This window comes from Dreissena polymorpha, unplaced genomic scaffold (genome assembly GCF_020536995.1).
Source record: "Dreissena polymorpha isolate Duluth1 unplaced genomic scaffold, UMN_Dpol_1.0 chrUn002, whole genome shotgun sequence".
In the NCBI taxonomy this organism is placed as follows: Eukaryota; Metazoa; Mollusca; class Bivalvia; order Myida; family Dreissenidae; genus Dreissena; species Dreissena polymorpha.
Genome location: NW_026273316.1, coordinates 1,012,998 through 1,026,623, shown reverse-complemented (window position 1 = coordinate 1,026,623; position 13,626 = coordinate 1,012,998). Strand labels below are relative to the sequence as shown.

The following is a 13,626-nucleotide window of genomic DNA, read 5'->3' as shown; positions in this document are numbered from 1 at the left end:
ATGGAAGTTAAAGTCACACAAGTTATGGACATGACACTTAGGACGTTAAAGTCACACAAGTTATGGACATGACAGAAAACATAGTTTAATAAAATTAAAGTCACACAATTTATGGACATGACAGTCACTTAGGTTATGGACAATTAAGTCACACAACTTATGGACATGACAGCCACACAAGTTACGGACATTACAGTTACTTAGATTATTAACATTAAAGTCACACAATTTATGGACATGACAGTCACTTAGGTTATGGACAATTAAGTCACACAACTTACGGACATGACAGCCACACAAGTTACGGACATTACAGTTACTTAGATTATTAACATTAAAGTCACACAATTTATAGACATGACAGTCACTAAGGTTATGGACAATTAAGTCACACAACTTACGGACATTACAGTCACACAAGTTATGGACATTACACTTACTTAGATTATTAACTTTAAAGTCACACAATTTATGAACATAACAGTCACTTAGGTTATGGACAATTAAGTCACACAACTTACGGACATGACAGCCACACAAGTTACGGACATTACAGTTACTTAGGTTATTAACATTTAAGTCATACAGTTTTTAGACATGACAGTCACTTAGGTTATGGAAGTTAAAGTCACACAAGTTATGGACATGACACTTAGGACGTTAAAGTCACACAAGTTATGGACATGACAGAAAACATAGTTTAATAAAATTAAAGTCACACAATTTATGGACATGACAGTCACTTAGGTTATGGACAATTTAGTCACACAACTTATGGACATGACAGCCACACAAGTTACGGACATTACAGTTACTTAGATTATTAACATTAAAGTCACACAATTTATGGACATGACAGTCACTTAGGTTATGGACAATTAAGTCACACAACTTACGGACATTACAATCACACAAGTTATGGACATAACACTTACTTAGATCATTAACATTAAAGTCACACAATTTATGGACATGACAGTCACTTAGGTTATGGACAATTAAGTCACACAACTTACGGACATGACAGCCACACAAGTTACGGACATTACAGTTACTTAGATTATTAACATTTAATTCATACAATTTTTAGACATGACAGTCACTTAGGTTATGGACGTTAAAGTCACACAAGTTATGGACATGACAGTTAGGACGTTAAAGTCACACAATTTATGGACATGACAGTCACTTAGGTTATGGACAATTAAGTCACACAACTTATGGACATTACATTCACACAATTTATGGACATTACAGTTACTTAGATTATTAACATTAAAGTCACACAATTTATGGACATGACAGTCACTTAGGTTATGGACAATTAAGTCACACAACTTATGGACATTACAGTCACACAATTTATGGACATGACAGTTACTTAAATTATTAACATTAAAGTCACACAATTTATGGACATGACAGTCACTTAGGTTATGGACGTTAAAGTGACACGAGTTATAGCCATAGAAATTGCACACATTTTGGAATTTGTTACTTGTTATAGTTAAGAAAGTCGCATACATTATAAACAATAAATGCTAACAGGCTGTGGATATAATGGTATAATGTATTAAAGACATATTGCTAACAGGGATAAAAGACACACTAGTGATGGAATTCAGATACGCAAAGCATGCCTATTAATGACACAGAAAGTCCTATAATTTAATAATATTTTTTTGTTCATTTCAGTGGCTTTAAAGAAACAACCTAAGAACTTGGAGGCCTTCTTAAATGATGTAGAGTTTGCAATGAAGGAGGGGTTCTTAAAGGTATAAAAACATAAGCTTTATTGTTTATATTTCTTTAACTAGCTTTTTAAATATGTTAAGAATTACAAAGTGACTAAAATAAATTGAAAATCTACAATATTTACTGCAAATGAACACGTTTTTGGATTATTCATTTTACTTTGATTTAAATTAAAAATGTGTACAAACATATTAACAATTCTGACTTTACCTATTCAGGTATGTGTATGTGACAATTTTCTCCTGTAATTTGTTTTTCATTGTATAATTCATTAGTCTGCACATCTTTGACCGAAACTCTAGCATTTTTTTTTTGTAATGATTTTATCCCTTCAAATCAGGATGTAGGTCAAGATACATCACCTACAGCCAGTCTAGAGGTTCGGCCATCAGCACATCAAGATACATCACCCGCAGCCAGTCAAGATGTTGGGCCATCAGTTCGTCACGATGCATCACACACAGCCAGTCAAGATGTTCGGCCATCAGCACTGCAAGATACATCACCCACAGCTTGTCAAGAGGTTTGGCCATCAGCACGTCAAGATACATCACACACAGCCAGTCAAGAGGTTTGGCCATCAGCACGTCATGATACATCACCTACAGCTAGTCAAGAGGTTTGGCCATCAGCACATCAAGATACATCACCCACAGCTGGTCAAGAGGTGTGCTCATCAGCAGGTCAAGATACATCGCCCACAGCTGGTCAAGAGGTGTGCTCATCAGCAGGTCAAGATACATCACCCACCGCTGGTCAAAAGGTGTGCTCATCAGCAGGTCAAGATGCATCACCCACAGCCAGTCAAGAGGTGTGCTCATCAGCAGATCAAGATACATCGCCCACAGCTGGTCAAGAGGTGTGCTAATCAGCACGTCAAGTTACATCACCCACAGCTGGTCAAGAGATGTGCTCATCAGCAGGTCAAGATACATCACCCACAGCTGGTCAAGAGATGTGCTCATCAGCACGTCAAGATACATCATCCACAGCTGGTCAAGAGGTGTGCTCATCAGCAGGTCAAGATACATCACCCACAGCTGGTCAAGAGATGTGCTCATCAGCAGGTCAAGATACATCACCCACAGCTGGTCAAAAGGTGTGCTCATCAGCAGGTCAAGATACATCACCCACAGCCAATCAAGAGGTTTTGCCATCAGCACGTCAAGATACATCTCCCACAGCCAGTCAAGAGGTTAGGCAATCAGCACATCAAGATACATCACCCACAGCTAGTCAAGCGGTTTGGCCATCAGCACGTCAAGATACATCACACACAGCCAGTCAAGAGGTGTGCTCATCAGTACGTCAAGATACATCACACACAGCCAGTAAAGAGGTTTGGCCATCAGTACGTCAAGATACATCACACACAGCCAGTCAAGAGGTTCAGCCATCAGGTTCAGCCAGTCAAGATACATCACCGACAGCCAGTCATGAGGTTTTGCCATCAGCATGTCAAGATACATCACCCACAGCCAGTCAAGAGGTTCGGCCACCAGCATGTCAAGATACATCAAACACAGCCAGTCAAGAGGTTCAGCTATCAACAGGTCAAAATGCATCATCCACAGGTGGTCAAGAGGTGTGCTCATCAGCAGGACAAGTTGCATTACTCATGGCCAGTCAAGAGGTGTTGCCTTTAGCAGGTCAAGATGGAGACATTTTTTTTCAAAACCTTCCATTTGTAGCTGAAACCAGTTTTAGTGAAGACATTGTTTACTCCAGTGACCCTTTGGAAATGTTTGATGATAATGAAAATGATAATATGATAGACATAATAGATATAATGTACAAAAATATTATTCCTGATTATGAAAGTGAGAATAATGTACCACATATTGAGAATGCAAATGAATTGGAAGCAGTGGAGACTGAAGTTGAAAATGAAGCAGTTGGGAGTGAAGATGAAGAAATGAATGAAAACAATGACCCTAGTGAAGATGAAAAGCTGAGAGACCAGAACAATCCTGAAATATATGTTATGAAGGTTTTGAAATCAGCCTTGCACAAAACTAAGCAAAACAAGAAAAAAGACAGGGTGTACAATTCTAAACATGCATGTTTTTTTGTGGGAAATTAGTTCTACATGTGAGAGCTTACATGATAAGTAAGCATAAAAAAGAACATTCAGTTGAGACTGCATTGAAAGACAAGACTGGTATAGCCATGTCTCTACTACGGTCTAAAGGGGATGACAAACATAACAACAAGGTAGTTGCTGAAGGTCATGGATGCTTGTTGATATCAAGAAGACCAACAAAAGAGTTTGACAGTGAACAGTATGGGCCATGTGTACACTGCAGAGATTGGATGTTGAAGTCTACCTTAAAAAGGCATCAATCGAAGTGTATTGTGCAGTGTGTTGTTGATGTTTCGCCTTTGACCAAAAGAAATCTTATTTTGCAGTCAGACATTTTGTCTGGTCGTTTACAAACAAAAGCTTCTTCTCTTCTGCAAAATGAGGTTTTTGCTATAATGACTGCAGATAAAGTAACAGAAATTGCCCAGAAAGACCTACTGATTGTTGCACTTGGGGAATCATGGCTTCGTAGAAATATTGACAACAAACTGAAGAGGAAATATTATGCATCACAAAGAATGCGTTTAACTGCTAGATATCTAATTGCTATGCTTGAGGAAGACACAGCATGTGATGCTAAATCACTGTGGGATTTTCTTGTACCACGGAAGTTTGATTGTCTTGCTAAGGCAGCTATCACTGTAGCAATGCCAACAATGGAGGATGAAGAGGAATTGAAATCACCATCTAATGCCATCAAGTTGAAATACGATGTAATTAGACTTGTTAATGCAAAATGGTGCATTACTCTGAAAGAAGAAAATGACCTAAATAATGGCACCATCAATGACTGTCAAGGATTGATGAAACTGATACAAACCGAATGGCCCGAAAAAGTGACGAGATTTGCTAGGATGGTCTTAGCACAGAGACAGAGAGAAGTGAAACAACACATTCCAGCACCAGATGACATTAAACTTCTTAATGAGCATTTGACAGCAGAATTAAAGACAACACCGATGAGGAAAGAACTTCCAGACTTCTTGAGAGCTGTTAAACTGGCCCAGACAAAGCTCCAGGTGTACAACAAGCGTCGATCAGGGGAAATAGATGCTGTCAGGTACATTTCACTTTCTTTACTTACTTAAACTACAACATGCATTTATTTAAAGTTTAAAAATCTTATTCATGATCTTTGAGTATTTAATAATGAGTTATTTAATTTTATCAAGAAAACAAATTTTAACAACAAAGCATGATGGAGTTACTTCAACTGTAACTGTTGTGTTAGTATTATTTTAAAAATGTTTAAATTCACTTGTTATTTTAATAAAATATAACTGTTATGGAAATGTCAACATTTCAGTCTAAGGGATTATGCCAAACGTTCTCAACATCTTAATGACGTTGACCAGAGCCTGGTTGGAGAGCTGACAGAATTGGAGAAGCATCTGCTCACTTCCCAACAACTTATGACTCTTAGAGGGAAGGTATGTAAGATTGTGCAGTATTGAAAATGCCTTCCCACCTGTGAACAACATGAAGGCCTGTCTGTTTGTAACCTTTTTGTCTATAATAAGTTAAATGAAAATGCTTTGACCTTTGGTCTTAACAGAATGATTGTGTTTTAAGGTTGCAATGGATCTATTGGGTGATTATTAAAAACTTGCATTTCCACTGTTATTTAACATGTCTTTTCATTACAGTTTTTTGCATTATGCTCCTAAAATTATTACGGAGGGAACCAGGCCACAAATTTGTGATATTTTGTCTTGTTTTAATGTAACAGTACTGTGAATTGTTCCCCTGGTTAGCATTTCATATGCTTAGAAATGTGAGACAATTCACACTTAATTTGCGGGATATCTCTATATAAATCAAGGATAAAAAACGAGGATTCAAACTAACTAGGACCTTCTTAATTTGCGGGATATCTCTATGTAAATCAAGGATAAAAAACGAGGATTCAAACTAACTAGGACCTTCTCACAAGTTGAAACCTAGCAATGTTCATAATATCTAAATCAGTCTATAGACATGGTTACCATGATATTGGTCTGCAATCTTCAATTTTTGTAGATAAGGAAAGGTATTTGGCAATGAGACAATTAACCAAATTTTAGACTTGTTTGCCTGCTGTGTAACCTTAATGGAATGTTCAACTCTATGTGATAGTGAATATTGATGAGTGTTTCAAGTCCAATTTTTATTGTAAATTTTCTAAATAATATTTTCAGAGAAACATACCAGTGCCCTGTATAATTCCTAGTGATGCAATTCAGTGTCTGAGCTTTATCAGCAATGTAGAAGTCAGAGAGGCTGTTGGTATCGCTAAGAACAACACATACTTGTTTGCAAGTACAGGTATATGCTTTTTAGTTTGTATAAATCCCTCTTCAATTCTTGGAAAACTTGTATTTGAGAAGGAAACATCATAGCAAAAGATGTGATCCAATAATAAACATATTTTCATGCTTATGCATCCACCATAATTCTTGACAGGCATACCGTGTTGACCCCATCAGTATGTATGAAGGGCCAAGACTTGTTGGCATTTTCATTTCCAGCTAATACAGGGTTCGACACTAAGGCACGTCCGACAGACATTGTCTAGTAAGATCGGTGGTCGGGCTAGTAAAACTGCGGTCTAGCTTGTCCGACTGGTCGTACATACAAAAATCTATACTGATTCATATAACTATAACTAACTGCTGTGAAAACCTTTATTTTTAATGTGTAAAATTACTCTCGTATCCGACATTTACATTAAAACAAAACTAGTGTATTTAAATAAACGCGGAGCATTCACATGATTCATCGCTATTTTTAGACGCAAAGGAGAGCTTCCTGCAGAAATTGCTTGTTTCTATTGGTCAAGTTGTCATGAATATTAATGATTTTCTGCAGTGTCGTAAAACTGTAGAGCATGATTTTACAACTTCTATCGAAAATCGGTATTGTCAATGTAAACATTTTTGCGTAGCAGACAAGAGAATGTAATTTATAGAATGGCTTTGTTCAAGTTCCGATTTTTGTCCGACAAATCAGTTAATAAAAAAGAATCCGACGCTTAAACTGACACGAAACGTAAAATTGAAGAAACACGAAAACGCCAATTTTATCCTAGATGGAAAATCGAGTCAGTTCCCATGGATTGAATTTGACGGAGAAAAGCAAAAAAAAGTTTTATTATTTTATTGTTTTACTCTATGCATAAAAAAATCTGGTGTTCACTGATTATTTACTGATAAATCCTGATTAAACAGTTACATGACACAATTGTGTTCATTTGCTATGTCATTTGTGGTCTAGTAGACATCAGGTTCGGGCTAGTACATTTTAAGAGGAGCTGGTCCGACGGTCTTGCTGTAAAAAAAGTTAATGTCGAACCCTGTAATAACTTTGTTATTCCTCGACATTTTTGAAATTTCTTAGCAGGAATGTTCACAATCATGGGACGATTTGTCACACATAAAATTGTTTTTCATAGCTCCAATATTTTTGTTACTTTGAAGTCAAAGTTAAAAGTCTGGTTCTGTTTGTTATGTCAAGTCACTGACTTAATTCCTTGGTAGAGGGTGGTGGGCGAAATTCAAACATTTTTAGGTTGACTTTTCGAAGAAAATGAGAGCTATTGTACTCGCCCCGTTGTCTGTGTCGGGTTGCCCCTAAAATTGATATCAAATAAAAAAAAATATACATGTTTGTCTTTCATATATTTGACTTAATTCTATATCATTTGCAGGAAAGTACAATGTTCGTTCCTATGACTCGTTGAAGGCAATTTGTGGGGAACTGAGTTTAAGCCACCCAGATCGAATCACAAGTGTGAACCTTAGGAAAAACACTGCAACATTAAGTCAGGTGCTAAACCTTAAACCAAACGAGCTACAATGGCTGTGTAGCCACCTGGGTCATACAACGAGAGTGCACTTGGACCACTACAGGCAAATGTCTGGCTTCATTGAAAGAGTCAAAATCAGCAAAGTATTGCTGATGCAGGACATGAACCTTACAGAAAAGTTTGTAGGAAAGAGCCTTGATGAAATTGGGAACATTCCTTTTGAAGGTATTTTTGATGATTTTTAGCTTTGCTGTTTTAGGAGAAAACCCGAGGTATTGTCATAGCCAGATTGTTGTCCGGCGTCTGCTGTCTACAGTCTGCCTGGTGCTTAAACCTTGACAATTTGCTCAATTATCAAAGTGCTTCCACCTACAACTTTAAAACTTCATATTTAGATGCACCTTGCTGAGTTTTACATTCCACACCCGTTTTTGGGTCACTAGGTCAAAGGTCAAGGTCACTGTGACCTTCAAAAAAAAATAAAATCTGACAAGTTTTCATTTATTCAATACTGTACCCGCAGCCAAGTGTTGGCACCCGTTATGCGGTGATCTTGTTTTAATCAACTATAATTAAATTAGATTCAGTGTTCTAATGGTATAAAAATTATTAACTAAAAGCACATTTAACTATTTAATATAAGGATTGAATAATAAAAGTTTTGTAAGTACCAGATTTAGCAGTTAAATGCAAGATGTTAATGTTTTTCTAGGACAACACATGTATGTGTATATTTTTCTTTCATAAATGTCTTTTATATATTATATATATAGAAATTTTCTTAGCACTGATTTTGACTATTTGTTGATGATAAAGTGATTTGATATTGGTCTCAACTGTTATTTTTGCGAGGGCAGTCGTATTCGCCCAAGGCAGAGGGCCAATAAGACTGACCCGAGGACAAATAACAGGGACAATATTAAATACTTACTTATTGATGATGTTATTTAAATATCTACATGTATGTTGAACATTTCACATTTACTTTCTTATTTAATACTAGATTCAGACTGACTTAAAACAAAATGGCTGCCATTTCCTGGAGTTTCTTGCTGAAATCTATATTATTGTTTGGACCTACCTTATCAGCCAATCAAATTATTAAATTTGCAGGCTGTATATCTATATCCCTTTTCAACCCATAGTGGCCCTGTTATAATGTAGACTGTTGTTTTATTGTACATGGCAGATGCTTGATTATGAAATTGATGAAAATCCGATAAACATGTAGGTGCATTTACTGTTAACAGTACACTTTGTAAACAGTTGATGAATGTTTTCAGACATTTTAACATCTGGTCCAGAGACATGTGGTTATGAAAATGGAGCAGAAGGTCAAGCAGAAGTCGATGCTGAGCACACAAGTCTTGAAGGTCAAGCAGAAGTCGATGCTGAGTACACAAGTCTTGAAGGTCAAGCAGAAGTCGATGCTGAACACACACGTCTTGATGCCCCAGATGGCTATGGGTAAGTTAAATTAAAAAACAAATTTAAACAATGTACTTTAATATCCCCATTGGAGATCAATGTTTTTTAGCTGAGTTGCGCTTTCCAGTGTTTTTACTTTTCTTACTTTTTCGAATGGCTTTCTAAGATCTCAGTACTACTTTTCAGCTCACCTGATTACAAAATGCTCATTGTGAGCATAGAGAAAACTCCTTTTCTGATAGAGCAAGAACTAGGGCTTAGATATTTGATGTGAATCTTGTCTATTAGAAAATTGGTTGCTTTTTGGTCATGCTTTGGAAATTCATGCTGAACAAGCTCATCTGAGAAGACCAAAATAGCAGAATCCTCGGTGTCCTATTGATTTAATTATCGCCACTGTAGTTTGTGTTGTCAGAAATAAGGACTATACATTTTGTAATAAGTTTTGAATTAGTGGTGCTTGCTTCTATTTGAATAATATTCTTTGTAACTTTTTCAGAAGCATGGACGAAGATGACCACACTATATCAGATGAGGATGAAGAGGAATATGAGGGAAAGAGAAAAAGGAAGCCCCCCAAAAAGGCTGCAAAACGTCAGAAATTCACAGAGGTAGAAACAGAGGAAATAAAAACTTACTTTAGTGAATATCTAAAAAGTAGAATTTGTCCGCGGAAACAGCAGGTTGAAGATGCCAAACAGAAAAGTCGTAAGAAAAATGGGCAAATTTGGAAAAGGTCAAACAACAAGATAATTAAGAAAATTAGTGCAATGAATCATAAGAAAAAATAAAAACATGTTGTTTACTATCGGTACTCGGATGGAACATTATAAGAATAGCTTCGAGGGACATTGAAAAGTTCATGCAACAGAGACTTGGCAAATATGGGTGATGTTTGTATGCAAGTGGTAATTTTTGTGTGTGCATTTTATTTGTTGAATTGAAACTTTACTATGTATATGTCTAGAGGTGGAAAAGAATCTGGTATATTATCAAATGTTTAAAATGCTTATACAAAAGCTTAGATACAATATTTTCCTTTTTGCTTCATCGATGCTTTTCGAATGTACCTTTTTTTTTATTTTCTTATATACCTGATTTCAGTTAACAAATAATATAAGTAAAGTTTAAGGTATATAATAAAAACACATGTTATGAACATAAGGTCACAAATGAATTTTAGAAGCAAGCTCTATTTGTCACTACTTAGGAAGAAACGTTTTTCCAAATAGATTCTTTTTTCTCCTGTGGTTTTTCTTAGATTCACAACTTTTGTTATTTAAAAAAAGAGATTGTGTGTCCTTTACAAAATTCGCTAATAATATGTAACTTAAGCTGCCATATGTATGGTCCAAACTTGAAGAAAATGTTTTGGCAAGACCGATATGGAATCTGGGTCATGTGGGTCCAAAAGCTAGAATTTGTGCAAAAATTTACAAAAATAATTGTAAATATACTTGAAGACACATTTTTGATCCATTGTTTTTCAAGATAATATCAAGTTTGACAAATCTTAAGGAAACTTTGTAAGAGTTGTCTAGACATTTTTAGTTTGAAATTGTTAGTTCAAAATACATATGCACACACCCTAAGCATGTTTTTTTGTTTTACAATTACTGGTTTGTAATATTTAAAAAGGAAGAGGCAGTTGAATAAAACACTGACAATTAGTTTTTTCTGATGGGAATGTTTACCAGTATGATTGGAATAATTTTTGTCATGCCGCAGGCATTGAGATCAATATAGTTGCCACAATGGCACTTGAGTGTCTGTATGTACGTTGGTTTAGGTTTTCGGTCAGGATTGCTTGTCCAGGCTGTATCGCCCTTATGCATTGACACTTTTTTAAAAATAACTTGGCATAATTGTTAAACACCATGAGTCGGTGTGCAACACGAAAGATCCAGGTCTCTAGCTCAAAGGTCAATGTCACACTTCAAATATCGTCAAATATAGATCCGTTGTATGGGTTCTGCGAGTTTGACAGTCCCACTACACAAAAAAAGCCACATATCCAACACGCGGGTGTACGCGCATGCGTCGATTAGAAAGCCTGGTGTTCATTGGCTCGTCGTTTTCATAAACAGGCTTTCTGATTGCCTCAGATATAGTCGCTCAAGTGGATATAAGAGTTCAAAGGTCAAAAATTAGCATTATACACCTTGAACGGTCTGTATCTCCCTTTTGCATTGACACTTTTTTTTAATAACTTTGCATAATTGTTAAACACCATGAGCTGGTGTGCAACACGAAAGATCCAGGTCTCTAGCTCAAAGGTCAAGGTCACAATTCAAATATCGTCAAATATAAATCCGTTGCATGGGCTCTGTGAGTTTGACAGTCCCACTACACAAAAAAAGCCACATGTCCAACACGCGGGTGTACACACATGCGTCGATTAGAAAGCCTGGTGTTCATTGGCTCGTCGTTTTCATAAACAGGCTTCTGATTGCCTCAGATATAGTCGCTCAAGTCGATATAAGAGTTCGAAGGTCAAAAATTAGCATTATACACCTTGAACGGTCTGTATCTCCCTTTTGCATTGACACTTTTTTTTTTAATAACTTTGCATAATTGTTAAACACCATGAGCTGGTGTGCAACACGAAAGATCCAGGTCTCTAGCTCAAAGGTCAAGGTCACAATTCAAATATCGTCAAATATAAATCCGTTGCATGGGCTCTGTGAGTTTGACAGTCCCACTACACAAAAAAAGCCACATGTCCAACACGCGGGTGTACGCGCATGCGTCGATTAGAAAGCCTGGTGTTCATTGGCTCGTCGTTTTCATAAACAGGCTTCTGATTGCCTCAGATATAGTCGCTCAAGTCGATAGAAGAGTTCAAAGGTCAAAAATTAGCATTATACACCTTGAACGGTCTGTATCTCCCTTATGCATTGACACTTTAAAAAAAAATAACTTTGCATAATTGTTAAACACCATGAGCTGGTGTGCAACACGAAAGATCCAGGTCTCTAGCTCAAAGGTCAAGGTCACAATTCAAATATCGTCAAATATAAATCCGTTGTATGGGCTCTGTGAGTTTGACAGTCCCACTACACAAAAAAAGCCACATGTCCAACACGCGGGTGTACGCGCATGCGTCTATTAGAAAGCCTGGTGTTCATTGGCTCGTCGTTTTCATAAACAGGCTTCTGATTGCCTCAGATATAGTCGCTCAAGTCGATATAAGAGTTCAAATGTCAAAAATTAGCATTATACACCTTGAACGGTCTGTATCTCCCTTATGCATTGACACTTTTTTTTAAATAACTTTGCATAATTGTTAAACACCATGAGCTGGTGTGCAACACGAAAGATCCAGGTCTCTAGCTCAAAGGTCAAGGTCACACTTCAAATATCGTCAAATATAAATCCGTTGTATGGGTTCTGCGAGTTTGACAGTCCCACTACACAAAAAAAGCCACATGTCCAACACGCGGGTGTACGCGCGTGTGTCGATTAGAAAGCCTGGTGTTCATTGGCTCGTCGTTTTCATAAACAGGCTTTTGATTGCCTCAGATATAGTCGCTCAAGTCAATAGAAGAGTTCAAAGGTCAAAAATTAGCATAATACACCTTGAACGGTCTGTATCTCCCTTATGCATTGACACTTTTTTTTAAATAACTTTGCATAATTGTTAAACACCATGAGCTTGTGTGCAACACGAAAGATCCAGGTCGCTATCTCAAAGGTCAAGGTCACACTTCAAATATCGTCAAATATAAATCCGTTGTATGGGTTCTGCGAGTTTGACAGTCCCACTACACAAAAAAGCCACATGTCCGACACGCGGGTGTACGCGCATGCGTCAATTAGAAAGCCTGGTGTTCATTGGCTCGTCGTTTTCATAAACAGGCTTCTGATTGCCTCAGATATAGTCGCTCAAGTCGATATAAGAGTTCAAAGGTCAAAAATTAGCATTATACACCTTTTCCGGTCTGTATCTTTCTTATGCATTGACACTTTTTTAAAACAAATATTTCTTGTTGGTTTTTGTCAGGTTTGTTTGTTTTTTGTTATGAATTGTGTCTGTGTCCAAACAGGATACCAACTTTGCTTTATTGACTGTGCTCGACAGGCATCTAGTTCTAAAGTTCATGTCATGTGTGTGTATAGGTAAATGGAGATATATTTTATACATATTAACTGTCTTTACATGTTGTAAATAGGATTTATACCGAGTCTGTAGAAGAAATACGACATTCAATTTCAATATTTGTTTGACTTTCCCTAGGTGTTGTTTAGCTCAACTTTTCAATGAAAATGAGAGCTATTGTACCCACCACGGCATTTGCTGTGGTCAAATTTTTATAAATCACAAATAACTTTGGGAAAATGTTATTTGTATTTGTCAATGTTAGTTTTTCATTACAAAAGCTTAAATTACAAAATTTCAATGTACTGAAAAGTAAGTGTAATCTGAGATTATACTCTGTAATAACTTGAACATATTGAAAATTAACATGTGATCTGAGCAAATATGTGAATTCAGAAAAGTTGACCAGCGCTGTCCTCTGGCAGCCCTCGTTTTTAATTGTTTTATTTTGTTCCATTTTGTTCTACTGCAGTAAAA

The 13,626-nt window shown here is 36.7% G+C and overlaps 3 protein-coding genes across 3 annotated transcripts in view; all 3 read left to right on the top strand.

The window, feature by feature from the left end:
• LOC127863184 (uncharacterized) overlaps positions 1-13,626 on the top strand; it is a 352,983-nt gene that overhangs the window by 66,149 nt on the left and 273,208 nt on the right. The window lies entirely within an intron of this gene.
• LOC127863178 (uncharacterized) overlaps positions 1-13,626 on the top strand; it is a 208,560-nt gene that overhangs the window by 149,246 nt on the left and 45,688 nt on the right. The window lies entirely within an intron of this gene.
• LOC127863177 (uncharacterized) lies at positions 3,108-10,097 on the top strand. The gene is given in 7 exon segments (XM_052402573.1): positions 3,108-3,818; positions 3,821-4,898; positions 5,145-5,268; positions 6,016-6,142; positions 7,524-7,847; positions 8,906-9,089; positions 9,550-10,097. Coding segments are annotated over 7 exon segments (2,574 nt in total). The 5' UTR covers positions 3,108-3,373; the 3' UTR covers positions 9,842-10,097.